Source organism: Bos indicus x Bos taurus, chromosome 13, assembly GCF_003369695.1.
Source record: "Bos indicus x Bos taurus breed Angus x Brahman F1 hybrid chromosome 13, Bos_hybrid_MaternalHap_v2.0, whole genome shotgun sequence".
In the NCBI taxonomy this organism is placed as follows: Eukaryota; Metazoa; Chordata; class Mammalia; order Artiodactyla; family Bovidae; genus Bos; species Bos indicus x Bos taurus.
Genome location: NC_040088.1, coordinates 52,366,748 through 52,394,622, shown reverse-complemented (window position 1 = coordinate 52,394,622; position 27,875 = coordinate 52,366,748). Strand labels below are relative to the sequence as shown.

The window sequence follows — 27,875 nt, the reverse complement described above, 5'->3', positions numbered from 1 at the left end:
ATCCTTTCACAATATTCTGTATGTATTATGGTTTTTCCTGTGGTCATGTATGGATGTGAGAGTTGGACTGTGAAGAAGGCTGAGCGCCGAAGAATTGATGCTTTTGAACTGTGATGTTGGAGAAGACTCTTGAGAGTTCCATGGACTGCAAGGAGATCCAACCAGTCCATTCTGAAGGAGATCAGCCCTGGGTGTTCTTTGGAAGGAATGATGCTAAAGCTGAAACTCCAGCACTTTGGCCACCTCATGTGAAGAGTTGACTCATTGGAAAAGACTCTGATGCTGGGAGGGATTGGGGGCAGGAGGAGAAGGGGACGACAGAGGATGAGATGGCTGGATGGCATCACTGACTTGATGGACATGAGTCTGAGTGAACTCCGGGAGTTGGTGATGGACAGGGAGGCCTGGCGTGCTGCGATTCATGGGGTCGCAAAGAGTCGGACACGACTGAGCGACTGATCTGATCTGATCTGATTGTACTATAAAAAGCTTTCAATGACAACAACTGTAATTATTAATTTAAATATGTGTTTGCTTCCATGACTTTCAGTTCTTTGAGACTGCTGTTTAAATTTCTTATTCATAGGAGTATTCCCAACACAAAAGCTAGCACAGGGTAGGTAGCAGTACAAGACAGTAAATGTTTGCTGAATTAATTCATGAAGGTGTGCTTGAGTGTATGAGATGAAATCATATATTTGCAAGTTCTTTGAAACCGGAAAAGCCCAAGACAAATGTTAGGTAATGTTATCATCTGGATCACACCCACGTATCATATCCTTTCCTCTGCTTCTTAGTTCTTTCTTCCCAGAGAGCTCACAGGCCCTTGTCTAAATTATCACTTCACACAGATTTCCTTGCTCCCACTCAGAGTGCATTTTGACATTAAACTAAACCCCTCAGCTCTTGGATAAAGATCTAGAATATAAAGAGGTTTGAAAAAGAGAATCAATCGTCTTGCGTTTCAGTACTGGCCTTAAAAACGTACGTACGTGATAACCATATTCTGAAAATAAAGACAGCCAGATGGTGTCATAGAACTGTTTTCTTAGCTAATAGCGATATATTTGTCATCAATGTATGCCTGTTCCTTATAAAGAGAATCTGTTTACTGGTTGAAGAGCAAACAGAAGAAATGATATAAATAACAAGAATAAATACTTGATACGAATATTTCATCTTCCTCTTGGGAAATTCCAGGATATGTTACAGATAACATTTGTGGTCAACATGATTGACCTTGAAGAAGGGACTTTCTCCAGTGTGAAACGCAGCAGCTCTTCTGCATCTCAAAATCACCACACTATTTAGGGCAAGAGGTGAAAGATATTTACCTCAAAGGCTGGGGAAGACTGCAATAAGAAAGAATGTATTTATTCATGGAAATAGACAATACGGCAACCCACTCCAGTATTCTTGCCTGGAGAATCCCATGGACAGAGGAGCCTGGCGGGCTACAGTCCACGGGGTCGCAAAGAGTCGGACATGACTGAGTGACTAACGCATATAGAATATGGAATGAGGAAAACTGGCTTGAGGTTGACACCTTCGCTCTTGTAAGAAGTGCTCTGAGATCACTGATGACCAGGAGGGGCAGGACCTCTGTTTAAGCCTCATCTGAAAGACGTCAAGCAGAGTATATTTTTCCCTGGTACCATTTTGACATCTGGGGTCAATCCTTTCTCCAAGCGGAAAAAAAAAAGTCACATGCATAAATGCAACTTCAGTAGCATCTTGACAGTCCCTGGAAGTCATCCAGCTGATTGTCAGTTGAGTGTAGTTAAGTCACCTTGTTAGACTTTCTGTATGCTGGGTGAGATGCTGTTGTGATGGGGTGTATTTCTCCATAGGGAAGTGCTGTCGTAGGGAATGTGGTGGTGGAAGTGGGTGGATGCTCTCATCACAAAAGGAGCAGTGGGGTGTAAGACCGGGACATCTGAAGACGAATACAAACTGCTCTTATTCACCAGCTGTTCATTTCAGAAGTTAAGGACTCCCAAACTTCTCTGAGACTTAGTTTCTTCATCTATAAAATGAGGACAATCACTGAGGGTGGGGCCCTCATGATGGGATTAATGCTCTTCTAAGAAGAGACACCAGAAAACTTGTAAGAATGTGGCTGCCTGCAAGCCAGAAAGATAGCTCTCACCAGACCTGACCATGCTGATACCCTGATCTTGGATTTCTAGCCTCCAAACTATAAAAAACAATATATGTCTATTGTGTAAGCCAAAAAAGAATAAAAATAAAATGGGATGCTCATACTTTTCTCGTGTAGTTTTTGTAAGAATTAAATGATACGGGGCCATCTGAAATGCCAGAGGATTATTGTTTTATTTTCTTGCTTCACCTGCTTCTCCATCCTACCACCTCATTAATATCTAATCCCAAACTCTTTTTTTTTTTTTTTTGCAGGGCTCTCTTACGAAAAGTATGTATGACCACTGACACTATTTTTTCCCATAGATTTTATACTGTGTTCCCTTCTTTAATAGGGAGAATTTAAGTCAACTCATTTCTTAGTTGCCTTCACACTAATGTTCAGTTATCTAGGCTGTTTCACATCACCAAATGTCACTAATAATAATATTGGGTTGGCCAAAAACTTTGTTTGATTTTTTCCATAACATTTTATGGAACTAACTTTTTGGCCAACTCAATATATGCATGTATATGTGTGTCCAAGGCTTCTCTGGTGGCTCAGTGGCAAAAAAGACTGAGGTTAGATCTCTAGGTTGGGAAGATCCCCTGGAGGAGGAAATGGCAACCCACTCCAGTATTCTTGCCTGGGAAATCCCATAGACAGAAGAATCTGGTGGGCTACAGTCCAGGGTTTGCAAAAGAGTCGGACGCAACTTAGCGACTAGACTAAACTAGAGACATATGTGTGTGTGTGTATATATATATATATCCTGGCTTTTTAATGACAGCAAATTTGTCTGTCTCCTTTTTTAACTTCATTTACCCAATGTCTAAAACACGAGTCTAATTGCTTCTTTTCTGAAGTCTTCTCCCCTATACATTACTGTGAAATTTTTAACAGTGTTTTACAGAAGGACCATTTCCCTCAAGTCGTACTCCTTTCTAATTCCCAGGGATTACATTTGACACTTACACGTAGATGAATCTTACTGCACATGTTCATCTTCCTCTAGAAACTTACCACGCCATATTTCAGATGACGTTTACAATCCAGGCAGGATTTATATGTAACTGATGCTGGAGGTCTGGATGCCTGCATTCCCCATCCCTCCCTGAGATAAAGCTTTTGGAAGACCACATACAGGAGGATCACACAGGGTTTCATGGGCCACTGTAAGGCCTTGGCTCTTTCTTGAGGAAAATGAGGAGCTGTTGGTGGGTTGTGAGCAGGAGAGACCTGATTTGACTTAGTTGTGAAGACAGACTTTGGTGGTTGTAATTGAATAGACAGTAACAGAGCAAAGGAAGAGAAACAAGGAGAGTGTTTGAGCATCTATTACAAGGATCCTGCAAAAGGTGATGGACTTTTGGACCAGGAGGGCAGCAGGGAAGGTTGTGACGTATCTGGATTCTGGTCATATTTTGAAAGTCAAGCCATAAGTCTATTTGATGGGCTAGATGTAGAGGGTTTTACAGGAAGAAAGAGGAGAAAACCCCAAGGTTGTTGGTCTGAGCAGTGGATGGATGCAGTTGCTATCAACTTAGACAGGGGAGGGTGCTGCAGCAACTGGTTTGGGGTGGGACATGAGGGGTTTAGTTCAAGGCATGTTAAACTTTAGTTGTCTATTAGACATCCAAGTAGAGATGGCAAGCAGGCAATTAGACATTCAAGTCTGAACTTTGGAAGAAAGGACCTCAGCGTAGAAGACCCTTAATATGTGACCCTTAATATTTGTGAGAGGCTTAGAGAAACCTCAGGTTCTAAGCAACAGTCACGATTAATAGAGCTTTTTCTCCTTCTCTGACCATATCACCGGAAATATCCAGAATGACATAATGGTCAAATCCTGTCTGTTACATGCAGTGATTGAAGACCTCCACAAAATAATCCTTTCTTATTTGGGGAGTAAATTTCTCATTTTTCAAGTGCAGTTTGAAGGTACAGTGGGGAGGGAATTACATTTTAAAATAAAAATTAAAAAACATGATGCACATACAAAGTCAATGCAATTCTGGGAAAATGTCCTTTGAGGATAAACTATTTAGCCATAGGAGATGTCACACAGTAGGATGATTAAGGAAGTAGATTCTAGCCTCGAAATGAATTTACATTCCAGCACATCACCTTGCATATCTAATCTCTATGCCCCAGTTTCCTCATCTAAAGACCTGAGACCAGATGGGATTATAGAGAATATTAAGTGAGATAATAAATAAAAAGCACATAGCACAATGCCAGAAGCATAGTAAGTTCTTACACTTGTTGGCTATGATGATGATAAGCAAATTTTTCAGTTGGAACTAAGACTGAAAGATTTTCTTATAGTTTTTCATTTACCATGGATATAGACTCACTATATCACTTAAATACTTATAAAACTGAGTCTCAAGGAATTTAGGCCTAAAGAAGCAAAAAGACATTGCAACTGGAAATAAGAGTCCGATCCAACCTGTTATGGGCAACTCCATTGCTTTTCTTGACTCCCCACCCTGACCCACCCTGGTATTTTGCCCATATTGGTAATTAACAATTGGAGTTAACAAACCAAATGAACTGCCTCAAAAGGAAAAAAAAATACTAAACTTATCTCTTCCCCCTTATGTTAATTGTGTATATTTCATTTTTAAGCACGATTCTTTGGGGAAAACAGAATATGTTTACTATAGAAAAACACATATTCTTTTAGCCGAGTAATTTTGGAAGCAAAAATGGTCTCCATGGTAAGAAGAAAGAAAAGGAGTAGTATTAATAGAAGGTGGCACCGAGCTAATGTGCATTTTATAGTATAAAGGAAAGAGTTTTTTTAGCCTCCCTGCCTAAAACAACATCACGAACTAGAAGTTATGCTAAATTGGTGGAGAGAATAAAAAGGAACCAGCTACAGTATGATTGCTCAGAATCAGAGTCAAGAGCCAGCTACCAGGAAGTAGCCCGGGACAGCAGAATCCTCTCACTCATGGACACAGAGGCTTAACTGGTCCTCCTAGGGTTTGGAAGAGAGGCTCTGAAAATACTTCTGACCTCTTAGAAGCAGATTTATAGACATATAATAGTGCTTTAATCCTGGCATCCTGATGTTGCTAAAATAATAGAATATCATAATGGAAAAAAGTCTAATAAGACAATGATTATCTGATGTTCCACGTCTCCAGGCCAGCTTTGGATCCTGAACAATCTCTTCTTTTCTCTTAACTCCCTTCATGCAATGTTTAACGAGGCTTATTTTCCCTTCTTATTTTTTTCCATATGGTCTCCTGGTAGGATCCTTCCTTTCTTCATCCTTCTTCCCTCCCTCCCTTCTTTCCTTCCTTCTTTTCTCTCTTCCTTTTTCTCTTTTCTTTCTTTCTGTTTTTGAATCTCTACAGTGATACTTTAGGGATTAACTTTCAGCTCAGTTCAGTCACTCACTTGTGTCCAACTCTTTGCGACCCTATGGACTGCAGCACCCCAGGCTTCCCTGTCCATCACCAATTCCCGGAGCTTACTCAAACCCATGTCCATTGAGTCAGTGATGCCATCCAACCATTTCAACCTTTGTCATCCCCTTCTCCTCCCACCTTCAATCTTTCCTAGCATCAGGGTCTTTTCCAATGAGTCAGTTCTTTGCATCAGGTGGCCAAAGTACTGCAGTTTCAGCTTCAGCATCAGTCCTTCCAATGAATATTCGGGACTGATTTCCTTTAGCATGGACTGGTTGGATCTCCTTGCTGTCCAAGGGATTCTCAAGAGTCTTTTCCAACACCACAATTCAAAAGCATCAATTCTTCAGTGCTCAGCTTTCTTTACAGTCCAACTCTCACATCCATACATGACCACAGGAAAAACCATAGCTTTCATTAGACGGACCTTTGTCAGAAAAGTAATGTCTCTGCTTTTTAATATGCTGTTGAGTCTGGTCATAGCTTTTCTTCCAAGGAGCAAGCATCTTTTAATTTCATGGGTGCAGTCATCATCTGCAGTGATTTTGGAGCCCAAAAAGATAAAGTCTGTCACTGTTTCCATCGTTTCCCCATCAATTTGCCATGAAGTGATGGGACCAGATGCCATGATCTTAGTTTTCTGAATGTTGAATTTTAAGCTAACTTTTTCACTCTCCTCTTGTACTTTCATCAAGAGGCTCTTTAGTTCTTCTTTGCTTTCTGCCATAAGCGTGGTGACATCTGCATATCTGAGGTTGATATTTCTCCTGGCAATCTTGACTCCAGCTTGTGCTTCATCCAGCCTGGCTTTTTGCATGATGTACTCTGCATAGAAGTTAAATAAGCAGGGTGATAATATGCAGCCTTGACGTACTCCTTTCCCAATTTGAAACCAGTCTGTTGTTCCATGTCCAGTTCTAACTGTTGCTTCTTGACCTTCATACAGATTTCTCAGGAGGCAGGTCAGGTGGTCTGGTATCCCCATCTCTTGAAGAATTTTCCACAGTCTGTTGTGATCCACAGAGTCAAAGGTTTTGACATAGTCAGTAAAGCAGAAGTAGATGTTTTTCTGTAACTCTCTTGCTTTTTTGATGATCCAAAGGATGTTGGCAATTTGATCTCTGGTTCCTCTGCCTTTTCTAAATCCATCTTGAACATATGAAAGTTCATGGTTCACGTACTGTTGAAGCCTAGCTTGGAGAATTTTGAGCATTACTTTGCTAGCATGTAAGATGAGTGCAATTGTGCAGTAGTTTGAACACTCTTTGGCATTGCCTTTCTTTGGGACTGGAATGAAAACTGACCTTTTCCAGTCCTGTGGCCACCACTGAGTTTTCCAAATTTGCTGGCATATTGAGTGCAGCACTTTCACAGCATCATCTAGGATTTGAGAGAGCTCAACTGGCATTCTGTCACCTCTACTAGCTTTGTTCGTAGTGATGCTTCCTAAGGCCCACCTGACTCTGCATTCCAGGATATCTGGCTCTAGGTGAGTGATCACACCTTCATGGTTATCCGGGTCATAAAGATCTTTTTTGTATAGTTCTTCTGTGTATTCTTGTCACCTCTTCTTAATATCTTCTGCTTCTGTTAGGTCCATACCATTTCTGTCCTTTGTTGTGCCCATCTTTGTATGAAATGTTCCCTTGGCATCTCTAATTTTCTTGAAGAGATCTCTAGTTTTTCCCATCCTATTGTCTTCCTCTATTTCTTTGCACTGATCACTGAAGAAGGCACTCTTTTCTCTCCTTGCTATTCTTTGGAATTCTGCGTTCAGATGGATATATCTTTCCTTTTCTCCTTTGCCTTTAGCTTCTCTTCTTTTCTCAGCTATTTGTAAGGCCTCCTCAGACAACCACTTTACCTTTTTGCATTTCTTTTTCTTGGGGATCGTCTTGATCACTGCCTCCTATGCAGTGTCATGAAGTTTTCTGTCCATAGTTCTTCAGGCACTCTATCAGATCTAATCTCTTGAATCTGTTTGTCACTTCCACCATATAATCATAAGGGATTTGATTTAGGTCATACCTGAATGGTCTAGTGGTTTTCCCTACTTTCTTCAATTTAAGTCTGAATTTGGCAATAAGTAGTTCATGATCTGAACCAGAGTCAGCTCCTGGTCTTGTTCTTGCTGACTGTATAGAGCTTCTCCATCTTTGACTGCAAAGAATATAATCAGTCTTATTTCAGTGTTGACCATCTGGTGATGGCCATGTGTAGAGTCTTCATTTGTGTTGTTGGAAGAGGGTGTTTGCTATGGCCAGTGCATTCTCTTGACAAAACTCTATTAGCCTTTGCCCTGCTTAATTTTGTACTCCAAGGCCAAATTTGCCTATTACTCCAGGTATCCCTTGACTTCCTACTGTCGCATTCCAGGGGTTAACTTTATGTATCCTTTTTATCTGTTAGAGTTTAAATTTCTTGAGATAATCTACTCTTGTTCCAGACTTGACTTTTCTGTCTGAAGCCTGCACTTATCCTATATTTTTCTCCTTTTCCATTCATTTACATAGTCTTACAAAGAGTGATATTTTTGCTATGATCTCTACTGAAGTGAGAAGATACCCATAAAATTAGCATAAAATAATAAATTCTATTTAAAAAATAAACACACCAGAACATAAATATCTATAGGAGCATTTCCCCTTTTAAAAAATTGCACTGATATTCACGTAGGCTTTGGGATTAATTTTAGAACGACTTTATGATTGTCACAAGAAAATCACCCTGTTGCCTTACCTTGGCTTCATGTTTTATCCAGATCAGTATTATTCACCTAATTCTCCAGTCCTGGGCAAATTTCCTTCTTGATAGTTTCCATAGTTCATATCGGAAGAAGGCAATGGCACCCCACTCCAGTACTCCTGCCTCGAAAATCCCATGGACGGAGGAGCCTGGTGGGCTGCAGTCCATGGGGTCACTAAGAGTTGGACACGACTGAGTGACTTCACTTTCACTTTCTACTTTCATGCACTGGAGAAGGAAATGGCAACCCACTCCAGTGTTCTTGCCTGGAGAATCCCATGGACGGAGAAGCCTGGTAGGCTGCAGTCCATGGGGTTGCACAGAGTCGGACATGACTGAAGCAACTTAGTAGTAGTAGTAGTAGTATAGTTCATATCAGTCTCACTAAGGATTTTCAAAAGAATATAGAGCCTACCCTGAAGACAATTTTGGAAAAGAATTACAACATTGTTTTTGAGATGGCAGCATAATTAAAATGTCTATAGTTTTGAAGTCCTTGAGATGAGAAAACTCCCTTTTGGATGAGAATGTTCCCTAATTTCTGGGCTTTCCTGGTGGCTCAGACAGTGGGGGAAAAAAAAACAAAACTGCCTGCAATGCAGGAGACCCATATTCAATCCCTGGGTTAGGAAGATCCCCTGGAGAAGGGAATGGCAACCCACTCCAGTATTCTTGCATGGAGAATTTCATCGACAGAGGAGCCTGGTGGTCACATTCCATCGGGTCGCAAAGGGTTGAACACAACTGAGCAACTAGCACTTTTACTTCACTTTTCCTAATTTCTAGTAACAATTGAACTTAATATTTTATAGTTACATCCTAAAAGCCAACTCCAAAGTTCTTTTATTTGATTTCGACTATATTCCAGTACATAGTGTGCTTAACACTTTTAATCTGTATGTGTGGAAAACATGGTCTTGATAGTAACAAAATGTCTGTCTTCTTGTCTCTAGGACTATCCTGGATAAGAAGGAACTACTGGAGTTTGCTCAGTTTGGCTGTTACTTGGAATATGATCTCTTTGGTACTGAACTTTTTCATTATCAGTTCAACCCAGATATTGACATGCCCAATGATAATAAAAGAATTAAAAGGTAAATATGATGAAATCTCTCACAGCATTTCCTTTTACCATTTCTTCTGGACTTTCATATCTGGGTAGGAATTAGTAAAGATTCAGGAAACAATAAGCAGGCGGAACCAGAGACTTGCAAGGGAAAATATATCAATGCTGTTTCAGGAAGGCAAATCTCTATATATTATTTCAAGGAGAAAATGAGTCAAGCTAAGTAGGTAAAAGCTTAGCAGAGCCTTAGAAGTTCAGTGCAGATGGGCAGCTGATAAGAAACACAGATAATACTCAATCTCTGCTCTGACAGTAAAAGAACAAAAGACATTTCCCTGTTTTTATTCCTAATGAAGTAAGCTGTTTCTTTCTCAGGTTGATCACACTAAAGTCCTAACCTCCTGCAATGAATTTTTGAAATGTTTATTAAAAATATTCACCATATGGCAAAACCAATACAACAATGTAAAGTAATTAGCCTCCAATTAAAATAAATAAATTTAAATTTAAAAATAAATATATAAATAAATAATAAAATTCCTACAGAGCCAGGATACTCGATTAAAAGTTGATGGAATTTGTTTGTGACAATGAGCCAAGTCTGTTCAGGTATTTATTAGAGATGAAACATGCTTTTCATTAAATGTGGGGACCTAATTGGTTATGGAAAAAACCTGCTTTCAGACTACATAAAACCTTCTACAAATCCAAAAAAAAAAAATTCACTAAAGAGGTAATTGCAACTGAAAGGCTGTAAGGTCAAACATTATACAAAGTCCAACCTCTCAAAATTGTTCAATATTTGTGAGGGAAAACAAATAATTATACAAGTCATTCTCTGCACTCAAGTGGAAATTTTTGAGTCAAGACTAGATGGTTACCTGGTTTGCCTTGGTTACCTGGTGATATGAAGAATGAATGCACCAAGTTAGGGAACCTGGGAGGTGAAATAGATTTGGGATCGGCAGGATGACTTTAGTTTGGGAATATAGTGTTGCTACTCCATGAGGCCATGGGAAAAGGGTGTGAAGCTCAGGACAGAGACTCGGACATGCAGCTAGACACTGTTGGTTTGCATGTGACAGTCAGTAGCGTGGGAATGAATTAGATCATTCCAAGAAGCAAATGAGGATAGAACCCTGGTGACCACCCACATTTAAGGGATGAACTCAGAAACAGTCCCTCAAGGACAGGTTGAGAAATATTCAAAGCATTAAGAATATCAGGGAAATATCAGGGAAGTCAGCATTGTTATGGAAGTTGGTGGAGAAGGATACTTAAAGCAGAAGGACTTGAACCCTTGTACTAAGTGGCAGATACCAAGAGAGATAAAGAGGGAAAAGTATCCATTGGATTTCACCATCAGGAAATTTCCATTTCACAGTCAGTAAGTGCAGCCTTGGCAGAAAAGGCTTGAGGAAAGACTAGAAGGTGAGCAAGAGGACAGAATATGGAGGCTACTCTTTCAAGAAACTTGGTAGTAAGGTGAAGCAGGGTTGTAGAGCTAGAGCTAGAAGACCAGACAGGGGATTCCCTAGTGGTCCAGTGTCTAAGACTGCATGCTGTCAATGCAAGGGGCCCAGTTCAATTCCTGGTCGGAGAACTAGATCCACATGTTGCAACTAAGAATTTGCATGCGACAACTAAGACCCAGCACAGTCAAATAGATAAGTAAATAAATATGGAGAAAAAAAAAAAAAAAAGACCAGATAGGGCAAAGAAAGGGTTTGTTAGGAGACCGAGAGAATGAATCCAGAGACTTGGTGCTTATTCTATAGGGTTGTTGTAGAATTTATATGAAATAAAGCATGCAGTTTTTAGCTGAGTGTCTGGCTCAGACGGTAAAGCATCTGCCTACAATGTGGGAGACCTGGGTTCGATCCCTGGGTCGGGAAGATCCTCTGGAGAAGGAAATGGCAACCCACTCCAGTACTCTTGCCTGGAAAATCCCATGGATGGAAGAGCCTGGTAGGCTACAGTCGGTAGGGTTGCAAAGAATCGGAAACAACTGAGCGACTTCACCTTCACCTGGGGTATACTATGGAAGTGATCAGTCAGTGTTGACTTAAAAAAATCTGGACAGATAAGAGATACAGAGCAAGACTCCTGAGGAGACAAAGAGATGGAATTTGGGCAGCAAATAGAAGGTTGGGTAAATCAGCCACAGGCTGATTCATGTTGATGTATGGCAGAAACCAACACAACATTGTAAAGCAATTATCCTTCAATTAAAAATAAACCAATATTTTTAGAAAAGGAGGTATGCTATTTCCGTAGAAATGAGAGGAGGCGAGGCAGGTAATGGAGTGAGTGCAGATCAATGTCTTGGTGAAAGGGACAGAACACTGAGGACAGATGGTCCCATTTGATCTCAAAAGCGCCTGTGAAAGAGACATGGTCGTCTCCTGTGAAGGAAGGAATAGATTCAGGGCAGGACCCTGTATAGGAGGATGAAGGCTGGGAGTGGATGGGGAGTGACTGAGAGAGATACTGGCTCAGGACATGTTGTATGGAAGACTCAGTGGAGGCCAGAGATCATTACTGCATGACTGTCTATGAGCACCAAGCTGCATAATCTGGTGGTTATTTTCCTAAAAAAATGTTTTGTGAGTAGAAGTAATAGATGTAAACAGAGAGAAGGCTGGGATTCTGTCTGAAGCATGTGCTTGATATCCAAAGGGGACAAGGGCAGGGTTGAGATGAGGGTCATGAGGTCCAAGCTGGAGGGAAGAAAGTATAGAGAGAGAGATGGAGAGATATCTAGCAGTAACATAGCAGGGGTAAATCCCTGGATGCTTTAATGAAGTGAGTGAATACAGAACATGGAAGAGGGTGAGCAAAAAAGTAGAAAGATGCAACTCGTGCTCAGGGTGGAAAACAGAAGGTTGAGCAGAGAAGTAGTTCTCCATGATGACAAAAGCAGAAGAACGTTTTGAGTGAAGAAAACTCGTTGGAATGGGAGTAAGCCAAATTGGAGTAAAGAAGTGATGTCAGAAAATGTGAGGCTTGAGCAGCACATGAACTACTATGACCATATGTACACATACACTGGGGTATGGGGGAGGTCCAGCAGCTTTAGGGTCTTTCCCCTGGGCAGTTGATCTTTACATGTGTGTCTTCTGCTGTCCCGTGAACTGACATACCTCCTTGATGAGCTCATTAATTAAAATACCTTCCAGTTTAATATTATTAGAGAAAGATAGCTGAGCAATGTCACAGTAGTTACAAAAACATGAGACACTCACTCTACATCTTTAAACTGCCTTGAATGCCCTGACTAGTATTACTAGGTCTTTTTTTTTTTCAACTACTCAAACCAATTCTTTGATTAACAGATTTATTGTTTGTTTGTTTTATAATTTAAATTTACTTGCCCAGAAGTACTATTCAGTATTGGCAAACCATACTAGCTTGAACCATACTCAGAGGTGAATATTCTCTGGAATTTAAGATAAGCCTGTGTGGTACATCTTTCTCATCTTTCATGATCACAAAATCATGACTTCCTCATGAATGCCCTAAACACATATATTACAATTCATCTTGGAAATAGGAAGCTTGCTCCCAGGGTTCGCTTCCTTTCTCTAAGCCCCCTTGTGGCAGTGAGGTGTATCTTTTCTATCCCTATGCTTTGCATAAGGCTCCTAGACTTTCAGTAAAAGAGGGGATCCATAGAGGGAGACCGATGGAGATATGAGCTTTCATTGTGCCAAATGTAAACATTCTAGATGTATGGAACGACATAAAAATTTTATGTATATATACACATCTGTGTTTGTGTATATCTATGTGTCTGTATATGTACATATCTTTAATCTTTTGTAAATTATAAGTCAAACAGAGTGAAGTAAGTCAGAAAAACAAACATCATGTATTAATGCATACATGTGAAATCCAGAAAAATGGTATAGATAATCTTATTTGTAAAGCAGAAATAGACACACAGATGTAGAGAACAAATGTATGAATTCCAAGAGAGGAAGGGAGGATGGCATGAAGTGGGAGATTGGGATCGATGGACATACACTACTATGCATAAAATAGATAAATAATGGGACCCTACTGTGTAGCACATGGAACTCTACCCAATGCTCTGTGGTGACCTAAATGGGAAGGAAGTCCAAAAAAGAGGGGATAAATGTACAGGTATGGCTGATGTGCTTTGCTGTACAGTAGAAATTAATACATTGTAAAGCAATTCTACTTCACCAGAAATTAATTTTTTAAAAAGTCATGCATTGAGTCACTGGACTCCAGTACGGCTCATGGTGATTGTTAAATGACCTTTGGGGTTGTGTATGCCCTGGTTTATTCCCTGTCCCCAGGTCTCGGGTGCTTGGTTTTCATCACTCATCAACAGTCCTTCTCCGAGCTTCAGGAATCGTAAAGCTTTGCAGTGAACAGAGAAGCATGCTCCTGCCTACCTCTGGTTTTCAGCACCAGAAATTCTGTGTCTAACACCTGTTTTCAATCTTCTGCTCCATTTCTCAAATCTTATTATATCGCTGCCTTTTCACACTTTGTAGTCTCTCTCTAATATTTGTTTGCAAAACACTAACTCATTTATATTTCTATAATTACTGTGATTTTTTGTCTTCTCATCTGTAGTGGTTCCTTCCTTCTGGCAGCCTCTAACTACTGTTCGACACAATGGCACAGCATGTGAGATGATCCCTTATTTTAGGAGCAACCAGGCAGCTTTCTTGATAGTCAAGATAAAATTATGTTTCTAGAACCAGAACATTCTCTTTCTCATGAGATAACTAGTCTTCAGTTTCTTGACTTACTGAGTTCTAACGGTTCCCATTTTCAAATGAGTATCTTTCCTTGCTACTGCGAAATTTAGTAACTTTGTGTTCCAGGATATGACTCAGGCCTCTTACAGGTATCTGTTTATCTATATGATATGCCTCTGTAGTAATAAGATATCATTTTTTCACAGACAAAGAAAAGAGACAAAAATGTTGAGAAACGCTCAGAAAATACAGGGGGGAAAGTATACCTTAAAATTTCCTGTAATGGGAAATTCCTTTTTAATTGTGGATCAGGGCTTGTCACCCTAAGTTTCAGCATTATGCATGCATCTGTGAAATATTTCTCTTCCTTCATAAATGATGATATAGCTGTCTTAGATAATTCCCTTAAAGAGAGGTTGTTCCAAAAGCAACTTTAGATCAGAACTTTTGGACATTATACAAATTTTAAAGACCCCCCCCATATAGGGGGAGGTAAGGGTACACGGATTACAGAGGTGGGGGATTAAGAGGTACAAATATTAACTATAAAATAAGCTACAAGGATATATTGTACAATGTAGGGAATATAGACAATATTTTATAGTAACTATACACAGAGTATAACCTTTAAAACTTGTGAATCACTGTACTGTATGCCTGTAACTTACATAGCATTGTACATCAACTATCCTTCAATAAAAAATAAAGAAGCAAAAATACCTCCAAGTATTTTTAGGACACACTTGGGGTACATGTGGTAGGACTGACGATTTCTAGACGAAACAGCCAGGTTGGCTCTTTTTTGGCATCCCTTTAAGTGTAATTTGTTTTAAAATGTATGTTCTCTTATAGAATAGGTAACTAATGAGAACCTACAGTATAGCTCAGGGAACCACACTGAAAGCTCTGTGATGACCTCAATGGGAAGGAAATCCAGAAAAGAGGGGATATATGTATACATGTGGCTGATTCACTTTGCTGAACAGCAGAAACTAACACAGCATTGTAAAGCTACTATACTCCAATAAAAATTCATAAGAATAAAATAAAATGCACATTCTCAGAAGGCAAAGCTTTGTGTTCAAGTGTGTTGAACACATTTTGCTTACTATTGTTGTTGTTTAGTTGTTAAGTCATGTCTGACTCTTGAGACCCAATGGACTCTAGCCTGCCAGGCTTCTGGCATGGAACCATGGGATTTTCCAAGCAAGAATACTAAAGTGGGTTGCCATCTCCTTCTCCAGGGGATCTTCTGAGACCAGGGATCAAACCCCCATCTCCTGTACTAGCAGGCAGATTCTTTACCACTGAGCCACCAGGGAAGCCCTTTGCTTACTGTAGTATTTATTACATATGACTCATGCACTAGAATGCCAAGAAGCACTATCGAAGCAAAAAGGATACCTTTCAAATAATTAGCCTTTGGAGGAAAGTGCTGCCCATCTATCTAGATCCATTGGGGGATTTAGGGGCCAACAAGATAATATAGAAAAGGTCAGAGAACAGCCAGGGTCTCCAAGCTGCATGTCCTGCCCTCAGAGACCCATGGAAGTCACGGCAGACACTGCCCAGCATCCAGACATCCACAGATGGTGGCTGTCACGAGGGGACTGATTCACACTACGGATTACAGCACTTAACAAAGCAAACAGGATTAGATGTTTAGACAATAGGCAGAAAGCTGTTCTATAGTTCACTGACTATAAATTTAAAGGAACAGTTCATTATTTATAGCAATCTCACCGACATAGAAGGAAGACAGAGTAAATTTTTATTGGTCAATTTAATCCAATGCTCCCACACTACTACTAAGTCAAAAGACCCATCAGCTTCAAAAGGACTAACGCAGAGGGACTGAAACTGACCTTTTAAAAATGACGATTGATCTAAAATATGACACGAATGAACTATAGTTACAAAACAGAAACAGACTCCAGACATAGAGAACAGACTTAAGGTTGTCAAGGGCGGGGAGTGGGGGCCGGGGAGGACCAGGAGTTTGGGATTAGCAGATATGCAAACTTCTAGAAATAGGATGGATAAACAAGGTCTGCTGTGTAACACAGGGAACAACACTCAATATCCTGTGATAAACCATCATTGAAAAGGATGCGAAAAAGAACATATATTTATAATGGAGTCATTTTGCTATACAGCAGAAATGAACACAAACTGTAACACAAATTGTAAATCAACTCTACTTCAATAAAATTAATTTAGAAAAATGACAACCAAAGGATTTCCCTGGTCCAGTGGCTAAGGCTCTGTGCTCCCAACGCAGGAGGCCCAGGTTTGATCCCTGGTCAGGAAACTAGATATCCCCCATGCCACAACTAAAGATCCTACATGCTACAATTAAGACCCAGTGCAGCCAAATAAATAATAAAATAAATAAATATTTTTAAAGACGTCTACTGCATCACATGCCCTTCATTTTAAAACCAAACAATTTTAGTTTCAGAACATTTTACTTGTACGAAGATTCCTATCGTTTTGCTATTTTGATCCCAAATAGTCATTGATTTTACTTGCTAGAAAACAAAAATAGGAGAGACAGAGAGACTGAGATCTGAAGAATGGGTTCACTAAGTGAGGTATTTTAGAATGGAGAGCTGGATACAAATTCAGGATACAGTTATTTAATGAAATGCTAAAGTGGCCATTTATTCAAACTGGCACATCTGATTAGAAGCTATCTTTAATGCAGGCTTGCCAGGCATCATCGTAAATATCACAGGCTAGGAATTTCTGTGTGCATGGAATAAAAATCCTCTTCCTAGTACGACAGGATAATATCTTTAGCATCACCGCAATATTTATTAAGGGTGTCTTCGCAATGGAAGATGGTATCTTTACGACCACACAATAGGTTTATGAGTAGGAAAAAGTTTAAAGCATTCTGAATGTCGTAAACGTGAAACCAGTGCCATATAATGAATTGCCATTTTTGCACAGGGTGCGACTTCTGGTGGATGAGGGTTACGAGGATCGAATCCTGATGGCACATGACATACACACGAAGAATCGGCTGACGAAGTATGGAGGTCACGGCTATTCCCATATCCTCACCAACATTGTTCCCAAAATGCTGCTGAGGGGCATAACTGAGGGTGCCCTTGATAAGATACTGATCGAGAACCCCAAGCAATGGCTAACTTTCAAATAGGATGGTTGCTACGAATTCACACCTTGAGTGTAAAGCTTGCCAGGGAACAGAGAGTGATTTCAAACCCACTGTGAGATATTAATCAGATCCACAGAGGACTAATGACAGGATATTTCCTTTTTATGAGAAGCAGGAGACTTTTGCCTTCTCAGAAACTGGCTATTCCATCTGTACCTTCAGGGAGTTGCCGAGCCTAATTAAGCCCTATTGTTTTTCCTTCACAAAATAAATACAAAAGTAGCCATTTCCAAATGATGATTTACAGTTTAGATCCCCTGAGTAGAGTTTTGCTTCCTTTTGTTTTGTTTTCTTAATCCATCAGCAGCACTCCTTGAGAAAATTTAAACTGTTTTTAGTTAAATTACCCCCGTCTGGAGCAATCTAATGTTTCTTGTAATATTGATGATTCTACTAATTATCCTGCTGTTCTTTAATTAATGCTTAATGAATAATATCCCACTTTAAAATAGCTTCTGCAGCAAAGGAAGCTAAATTTTGAGACATTTATTTTAAGGATACTGTAATACAATAACCAATTCACAACAGTAAAAATATTGTGGAAGGTTAATTATATCTGTTCACCTATCTTCATATACTTAAAATAAATCAGTTTTGTTGCCTGTGCCTTTCTGGTATCCAGTTTTCCTATATTTTCTTGTGATTTGAAAAATTTATATAAGGGGATATGAACACACAGCATAGTATTCTATTATAAAAATTCAATCATAAAAGTCAAAATATATTACATAATATAGTTTAATGAATCATTACATTTATAACAAAGGCCACAATTTAATTAATAATATAGAATGCAAAAAAAGAGAAATGTTTGCCTTATATATATAATTCCCTTTATTTTCTTTACCTTTCATTTGTCTTTCCTTGGGCCTGAACAGAAAATAATGCTTATTTATCTGAAGAAAAGGTCAGATCTATTAGAAATGACAGTCTGATTCTAGAGCCAAATTTTTAAAAGGTACCCAGACCTGATGTTTAGTGTAAATAAAACATTTTTTGAAACTCTTAGTTGATGTATACCGCTGTTTATAAACTAATCTTTTGGTTGAATCCTTCATTATACTATTTGCTACCTAAAAAAGAAAAGTCTCCAAACCCTTACTGCTAATTCCTCTTCGATAAATACATATTGTTAAATGGAAATAAAATCCACTGCAACTCCTTTCTAATTTATCTTACATATTAGAAAGGCCAAATAGAATTAGTCATTAGTGTTGATAAAGGGGCTAAGTGTTGCTAATCATGTAAATCATGAGAGTTACTCAGACCAAGGCATTTAAACCAAGCAAACAGCACCTTCAGATAGGAACACCAGGTGTAACTCATTCAGAAAGTTGAGGTTCGTGAAATAAAAGATATTTCTGTGGATCAAGGATGATCAAGCTTTCTGTGTATTAGAACAGAAAGCACCCAAGAGGAAGGAGCCAGGAGAACAAACTAATTCCTTTAAATGAAAAAATGCAAATGCCCTTCACCAGTAAAAGAGACAGATTTTTCAGTCTCTGTTTTTGAAATCTAGTTGTCAAAGAGTCTTCAAAGGCAACTGAGAGTGGAACAGATTTTTCACTGTAATAGTGGAAGTAGTCTGATAGTTAGGGTATATCAACATGCATTTCATATCTTTTTCTCAGAATAAAGAGATGGCTTTTGGCAGTGTATTTTAAACAGAGAGGAAGGATTTGCACTACTCTCAAAATCTACCTTACTGTCAGCTTCAGGCCACCTGAGAAAAAAGAAAAAAATTGATCATTCAAATGCGTATGATTCATAAACATTGCAAAGGACAGCTACTTTATCTCTGCAGTCCTCACAGTAACAGTCACAGAATGTAGTCAAAGTATTGATTGGCATATGGTAATAAAGAAGCCATAGGCTTAATTTACAGACATGTGATTTCTGGGGCATTTTAACCTGATAAAATTTAATTTTCTGGATCACTCTTAGAAGTCATCTGAATGATTTTGCTACTTCATATATTTTTGTCTTCCAAAATATATTTCAATCCAAAATAAGTAATTTATGCACGTTTGTGTTTGTGCCTACATGTACATATTTTTAAATTAAATTTTTGGGTCTATACAGCCACTGTACCTATGGTCTGAAGCCATATATATATATATTATATTTCATCTAACATATATATATATACATACACATATATATATGTAGCAGGTACTTGTATAAAATATATACACTTTGTTGTCATATTGGTTATATGTGAAATGGTTTGTTTTGAAATAACCTCAGGCCATGACCTGTTGTAACTACCTGAAGGCCTTATTTAGTGTCTCCTCGGTGACGCATGCAGCAGTGCAAATTAAACCTATGTGCATTGGGTTATGAATAATCTTTTGTTTCAGAGAAGGCAAAAGCCTCTGTCTGATTTAACACCAAAGAATAAATTACTCTGACTTGTCCAAGTAAACCTAAACACATTCTATTGACAAACCGGACACGGGATTTTTCTAAATACCATACATAATTACACGTTTACACACTCAGAGGGTAATCCTATGATACAAGTTCAATCTCTATTTTTAAGGACTATCACCCAAAAAGAAAAGAAGATTCCTAAGTCAAAGGAAATGTGGAAAATGACCCTAGGCTTGGGAATTCCCTCAAATCCAGAAAATTCCAGGTTAAGGCTTGAAGTTGAATCATTCCCAGGTCTAAGCTAAAGTTAACAAGAATACAAGGCAAACGATTTCTTTGGGGACAAAGCAGCATTGTGTCAATGAGACCCTCTCCTGCAGGGTAAAAGTCATTCTTCCCCACACTGTAAATGGACCCCGAGTTTCATAATTAGCAGATAAACTCACAGGAACCAAAGCTGACATATGGATAAAAGCAGCGAGATCACAGTACACCAAAGTATCATATATATCGAAGAAATAATTCAGTGTCTTAGATTTTTCTATAAAAATTTGTGATCTATATATAGGACTTCATTCACATGGACACTAACAATAAGGAGTATTTGCTTTGGCAGTAGTGGATCACACATCTGCTTATCTTGATTTTAATATATTTTTTTTACATCATGTTCTGAGTACACAGATGTGAGTCAGGTAGCATTTGAATCCCCCACATCATATACACAGCTGAGGTGCCCCGCATCCGGCATCCCCCGGGGTCCTCGGATCACTGACGTTAGCCACATGAATCCAAGGTCTGAACTCAGAGCAAGAAGCTTAGTTTTTGCACAATCAGTCAGCATAGATAATAAATCCAGAAAATGTGCTGTATTTGTTGTTGTTGCCTCCGTGGGCTTTCCCGCCATCTAACTTGATGTAGACTTCATCTCCGGGCTCCAGATGAAGAACCACACTGTTACTGGCATAGTCGTAATTCTGATCCGCATCTTGGGCAATTGCACTGGCGCGCACCTGTGTGAAACAGACAAGAATTAGAATCTGCAAAAGAGATTTTCTTTTCTTTTTTTTTTTGCCATTCACACAGCACCATAAATAGACTGGCCGTCAGGGCCCTGAATTTAGCACAGCCAAGTCCACCTTGGCCTTGGGGCTTTATGAGGATATCTTTGCAACGGTTTCAACTATGCTGTTGGAAAACAGAAAATAGCGCTTTTCTGACGGTCATTGTAGCAGTCTTTTTTTTTTTTCAACTATATGTGGTAAACAATGCATGCCAATCTCTTCTCTTTCTAAATCAGGACTTTTCTAATTCCTTGTATCTCTATGCCCAGTCACTTCCTGAAATGGCCATTGTTTTCTGCATTTTAATTTAAACCAAGCAGCAGTATTCTAACCTTGTCTATGAGTACAGAAGTTCAAACCAAACTTCAGTTGGTCCCTCTGATGATTAGAAAATTGAGATCCATGGTATGTACAGACTGAGAGAAATCTGACTCTTCTAACTCTACTATACAGAAAGAAAAAAAGAAGAAATCTTTTTGATTTGGGGCTTTCAAAATCTAATTCAAGGAAAAGCCCCTGTACCTGAATCAAACATTATTGGTTTAAAAGTTTTCATAGCTCTTACTTCTATTTGTGCCTTTTTATCACTTACTTGTGTACACTTAAACTATTTAATTTCAGTACATCTAAAACTTATAGAAGGAACAACACTCCCATGATTCGATGTCTCTAAAATTTCTAGAATTTCTGAATGATCTCATGGAATACCCTTTTATATTTAGGTGATTCTAAATGTGTGGTTTGCTCTGAGGATGGAGCTTTGCTTATAATCCACTCATATTGAGCCTGTGATCTCATTAGAGAGCTGACAGACACTTGCAAACAGTCCAATTCCCCATCATATCAAGTAATATGGACATTCTGTCACATTCTCAACTCCAATTAGGCTTCACATTCATTTAGTTGTATTCTGAGTCTACCTTGGAAAAAAATTTTTCAATAGGCAGACTTGTACTTGATTTATTTCAGTAAAACATCTACTTTGTGGCTTGTTTCTATTCCACTGTAATGATATTTCCCCAAATAACACAGCGAGTGATTTAGTGGTTTTGTAAACCTGTACTATGTAATAATGCATGACTTGGGGTGCAATATGTGGGATTTTATCACTTGGCAAAATGAGAGAAATGAGACATAAGTCAAGCATTTCCATTCCTTTCTTTCAAAATTTAAATGATAGGTTTTCAAATTAAATTTTCATGTGGTATGTTCTCACAGTAATGCTGAAATGTTAAAAAAGGAGAAGGCTCTTTGACACTGCTGAACTTGTAATTCAAGTAGTATTTTCAGCATTTCTTTCTGGATATCATATGGCAAAAGGAGAAAAGGGCTTAAAGATTTAGAATCATTTAACACTGTGCTAATTGACACTACTATAGTGAAAGCAATATATCATTATGCTGAGAAGCACTGATTCAAATGTATACACCACTTTAGTGATCTGTTTTGACCATTAATAAAAATACAACTTAATGTCATAATATTTCTTAGGAATTAATCCATTAGATTATAGGAGTTGGATGCTTTGATTCACTAATTTCATCTAGTCATTACATTCCCAGGAGAAAATAATCTACAAGGAGGACAGCATTCTTAGGACTTGATTTTTTTTTTTAATGTGTAGATTTTTAATGAGTGAGAAAAATTAAAATACAAAATAATAGCTAGCCATATTAGTAATATATGAATTATCAATCTATAATAGGTTTCTCACCTAATAATCAGCCACACATTTTTATTTAGCGCTTTAGGTATTTAGTATGAAATTCTATAGGTATTATGCTTTAACACTGTTTTCTTCAGGAAGGCATTTGAGAACTGGGATTATCAAAATCAGTTGATTTAGAGATAACAGTCTTAAACACATACATAATGCAATTTTTATTCTATTGCATTATGGGGTCTAACCACAAACCCATGTAAATGTTACCATTTTTATTCAGTAGGTGTTACCATGAAAATCTGCAAATGCATTAGGGTGATCCCACAGACTGGAAGGTTACCCTTAGAGTTTTCACTTCCTTTGTTGGATAAAGCCAGTGTGATTGCTTTTTAATGAAAGTGATTCTCTAAGATTTTAACCTGTACTGTACCATAATACTCTCCCAATTAAATACGTGCCATATTCTAGTGTACTTTGCCTGATTTTTGTGTGCCTGCTCACCTGATCATACTATAAAGGTATAATGGAACGTGAAATTTCAAGCTCTAGTATCCAGCCCAGTAACTTCCAACAATTCTTCCTTTAAGCCATCAAACTATTGAGGAAAGCAATGTATCCACCCTGGAGACTATTTTCAGGTTCCAAAATGTATACTGATTTCAGCATTTTCTCTGAGAGGTTGATGCATTCTTTTCTTTGCCCCATATACCCATTTCTACCTAAATGTACTCTAATATCTTTTCATCTTATAAGTTAACTATTTAGATTCTGCTGATCTTTAGTGCATGTTTCACAGCCCCTAAAAAGATAATTAATTTGACATTTCATGAATCTTGCTAATAACTTAGTACCAGCCCACAAACTGTCCATCATTTCCAATATATCTCATATTTACTGGTGCCATGACTAATAAATTCTTAGAGTAAAAATGGATCTTTAATTATTTTATAGTTCTAATGTTAAGCCAGTTCTATTTTTTATTACAGTAGCTTATTATTTTTTTTCTTTACAGAAAATTAGAGGAGCTTATTATAGTGGTATTATAGTGACTGGATTCAAATAGCTATATTTTTTAATCAGGTTTCCTGCTAAAAGTATACAAACTTAAAAAAAAAAAATTCCTGTCTCTGTTAAAGCTATTTGAGTCCAACTTTTGCCTTTAATATGCACTGTCATGGGCTTTTAACACATGGTAAGATTAAATTTAGGTTGATGGTTTCATGGGGAATATGAGAATGATAGTCCTTTTAGTTCTGTGTTTGTGAGGATATAATAGGTTATGTTGCTTTAGCATTATCTTATTAGTGAGGGTTTATCATTAGAGACAATATTTATGGTAACATTTGCTAATTTAATTAATCGCTACTGATGCTCTCATAATTTCATTTTCATTGTACTTCTGTGGAATCATAAACAAAAGGTTAAGTGGTGTATCAGGTTAATTTACTGGCCTTTGACGTTTCCATCTGTGATTCTGCATTCAAACACAAAGCATAAATAAAATGGTTCTCATATGGTTACGGTCCAGAGGCATTCCTCTATCCTAGAGTGAACTGCTTTTTTAGTTTAATTTTTTGTGCTTCTCAAATCTACTTAATCCATAGAACATTACACTGACATGGATCTCTTGAGTTTCTGTTTTATGAAAACAAATTAGGTCAGCTCAGAAGAGGGAACTGCTGTCTAAGAAGTGATCAGACAAGAGTAAATTTGAAAATCAAGGATCAACTCTTTCTTTAATATTAATTAAAAAAAAGATTTTGTAAGATTTGTCATTTGTAATGCCTGCAGACCAGACTTTACAAAATAGTTCTATTCTGGAGATAGAATTTCTTAACACTAATATTGTAATAACCATTTTGCAAAACAGTCCTTGCTGAACTCGAAAATATATTGTTTGCTACGGTATTTGTTTTTCTGAATAACTTGTTGCTCACCTTTTATAGAAGCAGCAGCTTAACAATGCCAATGAAAAGCATTATACATTATCAGGTCAGCTGTTTTGCCTTTTTTTTTTCCCCTGATCCTCACATAATGCATATCCTAGGATGATACAAAGAAGCCTTCTACACTCCAAACAATGAAATTATTAAAAAATACAAACTGCACACGGAACACATATATGGCATGGTTTTCCTGGAATCTAAATCTGGCCTCAGCGTCAGCATTTAAACTAATTTAAATGTACTGCTCCCCAGCTTTTCATGCAATTGCAATTCCCAGAGACTTAAAGATGTGTGTTTTTATACTCTGGCTGAAACAACTTGAATCATTTTTTTTAATTTGAATTAATACCTCTAAAAACAATCTCTTCAGCCTGACAGTATTTGCTAGACTTAATCTTTGAGTCAGAAGGCAGCCAAATTGTAAATAAATGGGTGCCTCATCACTGCCTCCTGAGGGGCTGTTCACAAATCATTTTGTTAGGGTGACATAATAGCTCTATTTTGGTACAATGAGTCATGCCCTTTTTAGCCATTTACCTATAATGAAGCCACTGCTCTGTGAATAATTTTTATTTATCTTAATATTATTTTCATGCATAATAAATATAATAAACAACCCTGTCAGTGCCTCCTGGTGGCCATTTTTCCTCTTTTTGTTCTATCCGACCTTAGGGTCCCTTAAGCCATTTACTTCTGAATTCTTTTAGAAGTGAGGGGTAATAGGAAAGAGAACGGACAGGATATTTCGCCCTTTCTCTTATTTATTTAGAGCATTTGTGTTTCACTTTGGAAGAATTCTGACACTGTGAATTGTGTGTTTGGAATAAATTCTGCTTTAATGTGGCTTAATACAAACCAGGGTTATAGCTAGAAAGGTCTCAATTCAAGGGACAAGCGACCTGAAGCCTGAGAATCCTTGTTATATCACAGTTGGCCCTCGCAGGGTCATGGGGAGCAGGGTAGCGGGGGTACTCTGTGCCACTTGAGAAGCAAAGTTAAACCCAAGAACTCAGCCCAGACTGCAGGCTGCAAGGCCTCCCTCAGCGGCTGATTTACCGTGTGCAGAGGGTCTGATTATACTTTGAGGTAGATACAAATATGATTTTCCTCCCCTGACGAAGAGATTAGACACACTACGGTTTTGCAATGACCGCGAATTTCTCAAGGCAACGAGAAAGTGGCCCCAGCCTAACACCGCAGACCGGTGGCCCTTGGAGCAACGCGCAACGGCTTGGCTCAGGGGAGCAAGTCGTCTGGCCGAGGGCTAACCTGAGGCTATTTCACAGTCCAAGCCAAGGCCACCGCTGCTTGTGAGGGAAAGGTTGGGTTGGAGAGACCCTCACGAAGGCGCCCTGGGGCTCGCTGGCAGGGAGGCTCATCGCCCCGGGTTTGGGTTGGCCCACCAGCTTCCTGACCACCCGCCTGTGCGTCCTCCGGCTCCAGCCAGTGGAGTTTGGGCTCTGTGTTTGGGAGCGTGTTTTATGGCACAAACCCAGGATTCTCAACTTTTCCTTTTGTTAGCAGCACTCATTGCCTCTCCCCCTTCTTCAGCTGAAATCTAAACCAGAGTTTTGCATCTCGAATTTGACTACTTGTGAGTTTATCCGGGCCTGGCGATGTGGTCCTGCCTTGGCCCCGGGTGCGCCCTCCGCTCGGACTCACTCCTCCGCACCCCTTCTATTTTTTCCTTTGGGCCCAGGTCTTTCTCCCTCGGGTTTGTCACGCTGGCACGCCCACTTCTGGCTCCCCCAGCCCTCCCAATTCCTGGCAAAACCTGACAGTGACCCCCACCCTGGTGAGCATCCCACAGCCGAGGGGTCGCTTTCTCCTCCGGGACTGCCCGAGGTGCACGGATTGTCCCGGGACCGAATCCTGCTTCCCGCTTATTAGGGTCGCGCGCAAGGAACGCAGGTGCCCGGGCTTCGGGAGCCACCTTCGCCAGGCCTCCGGGCGCTCTTTGGCGTACGACCCCCCGCCTCCCCAGGGTGGGGACAGCATTCCCCCTCGCTCGCAGCTCCCTGGAGCGGGAGCTGCCGCGCCCATCCTCCAAGGGCTCCCACCCCCCATTTCCGGGGTCTCCTCCCTCTCGCCTGCACCTTCCCGCGCGCCCTCCCCGCCCTCCGCCTGCTCTCACCTGGTTGTTTTTGCAGAGATCAGCCCACATGCTGGTGCCATCCCCTCCTCGCATCAGAACGTGGTAGGTGAAGAAGTAGATACCCGGGATGGAGCAGGTGAACTTGCCCGTGGTGGGATCGTAGTGGTTCCCGAGATTGGTGACCACGTCGTCGAACTTGAGCACCTCGTAGCCTTCGTGCTGCCGCTTGAGGCCGGCGTAGAAGGCAATCTTGGGCACCGTGCTGTAGGTGGCGGCGCTGATGGCCCCGGCCGCGTTCAGGCCCGGCGCCCCCGGCGGGCCCGGCAGGCCTTGGCGGCCGGGCTCGCCCTTCTCGCCCGGGGGGCCCACGGGGCCCGGCGGCCCGGGCTCACCCGGGGGCCCCCGCGGGCCCGCCTTCCCCGGCCTGCCGGCCTCGCCTTTGGGGCCCTGGATGAAGGTGGGCAGGGACTGCATGAGGCCGCGGTCGGGCGTGGCGGCCGTGCTGGGCGCCTTGGTGCCCCCATAGGGGTCGCAGACCATGCGGCAGGTGCCCAGCATCTCGTAGTGCGCCGACGTGCCGGCCGAGCTCACCAGCACCGGGATGAGGATCACCAGCAGCAGCACCATCACCACCCCCAGCGCCCCGGCTGCAATCAGGCGCCTCCTGCTGCCCACCAGCCGGCTCAGCGCGGGGCGATCCTCTTGTCTGCTTTTGGACAAAATTTTGAAGGTTGGGCGGGGACCTCCTCAGAGCCGAAAACAACCCCCTGCGAACCCCAAGTCCCCTGGGCAGGCGCGCGCCGGCCGCTCCTCGCGGGCTCTGGCTCTCCCCCCAGCTGAGGCTGCGGCTGGGGAGGGAGCTCGGACGCCAAGTGACTTGAGCTGAAGTCCCGAGCTGGGGGGTGCGGGTGGGGGTGGGGGCAGGGGGAGGGGTGCGCAGGGCGCCCTCTCTCCTCCCGCGAGCCCCTCGCACCTGTGGCTACCGGGGCGCCGGCGCGGCCGCCCTGAGTGCAGAGCAGCCGCCGCCTCTCGCGCTCTCCCGGGCCGCTCACACTTTTATGCCTCCGCCTGCGATCGACTTTTCCGTTTTTGCCGACTGCGCCAGTTCGCACCAACTTTCCGTCTGAAGTTGCCTTTTTCTGCCTCCTCCTCTTCTTTCGCTCGCTGGGATCGCCCTTCTCCTGCCTTTTCTCTTTCTTTTTCCCCCTCCTCGGCAACCACCAGAACTCTAATAGATGCGCATCCCCAAAACCCCGCGCACCGGCTAGGGCCCGGCAACCCCCGGGTGAGTGGAGCGGCGGCGCTGGGCACCAGTGGCGGCTCGGAGAGGCTCCGGGCTGGATCGGAGGAGCTGGCGAGCAGTGACGAGCGCCTCACGGCCGGGAGCGGAGCGAGAGAGAGACTGAACGCAGAATTCTGCCTGGGTACCACCTGCCAGGAG

General features: G+C 40.7%; 2 protein-coding genes across 3 annotated transcripts in view; one reads left to right on the top strand and one right to left on the bottom strand.

The window, feature by feature from the left end:
* PTER (phosphotriesterase related) overlaps positions 1-17,910 on the top strand; it is a 75,744-nt gene extending 57,834 nt beyond the window's left edge. For both annotated transcript variants that reach the window (XM_027559853.1, XM_027559854.1), the window contains 2 exons: positions 9,261-9,401; positions 17,065-17,910. In XM_027559853.1, coding sequence (XP_027415654.1) covers positions 9,261-9,401; positions 17,065-17,275 — 352 coding nt within the window. In that variant the 3' untranslated portion in view covers positions 17,276-17,910. The remainder of the gene's footprint in view (positions 1-9,260; positions 9,402-17,064) is intronic.
* Positions 17,911-18,013: 103 nt separating this feature from the next.
* C1QL3 (complement C1q like 3) lies at positions 18,014-27,300 on the bottom strand. The gene is made up of 2 exons (XM_027559855.1): positions 26,474-27,300; positions 18,014-20,679 (listed from the first exon to the last, which is right to left on the bottom strand). Exons 1-2 carry the CDS (start codon positions 27,059-27,061, stop codon positions 20,500-20,502), a joined length of 768 nt encoding a protein of 255 aa, XP_027415656.1. The 5' UTR covers positions 27,062-27,300; the 3' UTR covers positions 18,014-20,499.
* Positions 27,301-27,875: the final 575 nt, after the last annotated feature.

Excerpts from the sequence above, each read along its gene's own strand:
- C1QL3 (XM_027559855.1), bottom strand. The coding sequence starts at position 27,061 with ATGGTGCTGCTGCTGGTGATCCTCATCCCGGTGCTGGTGAGCTCGGCC. Across the intron at positions 20,680-26,473 it reads ATCTCTGCAAAAACAACCAG|GTGCGCGCCAGTGCAATTGC; the intron begins GTGAGAGCAGGC and ends TGTTTCACACAG.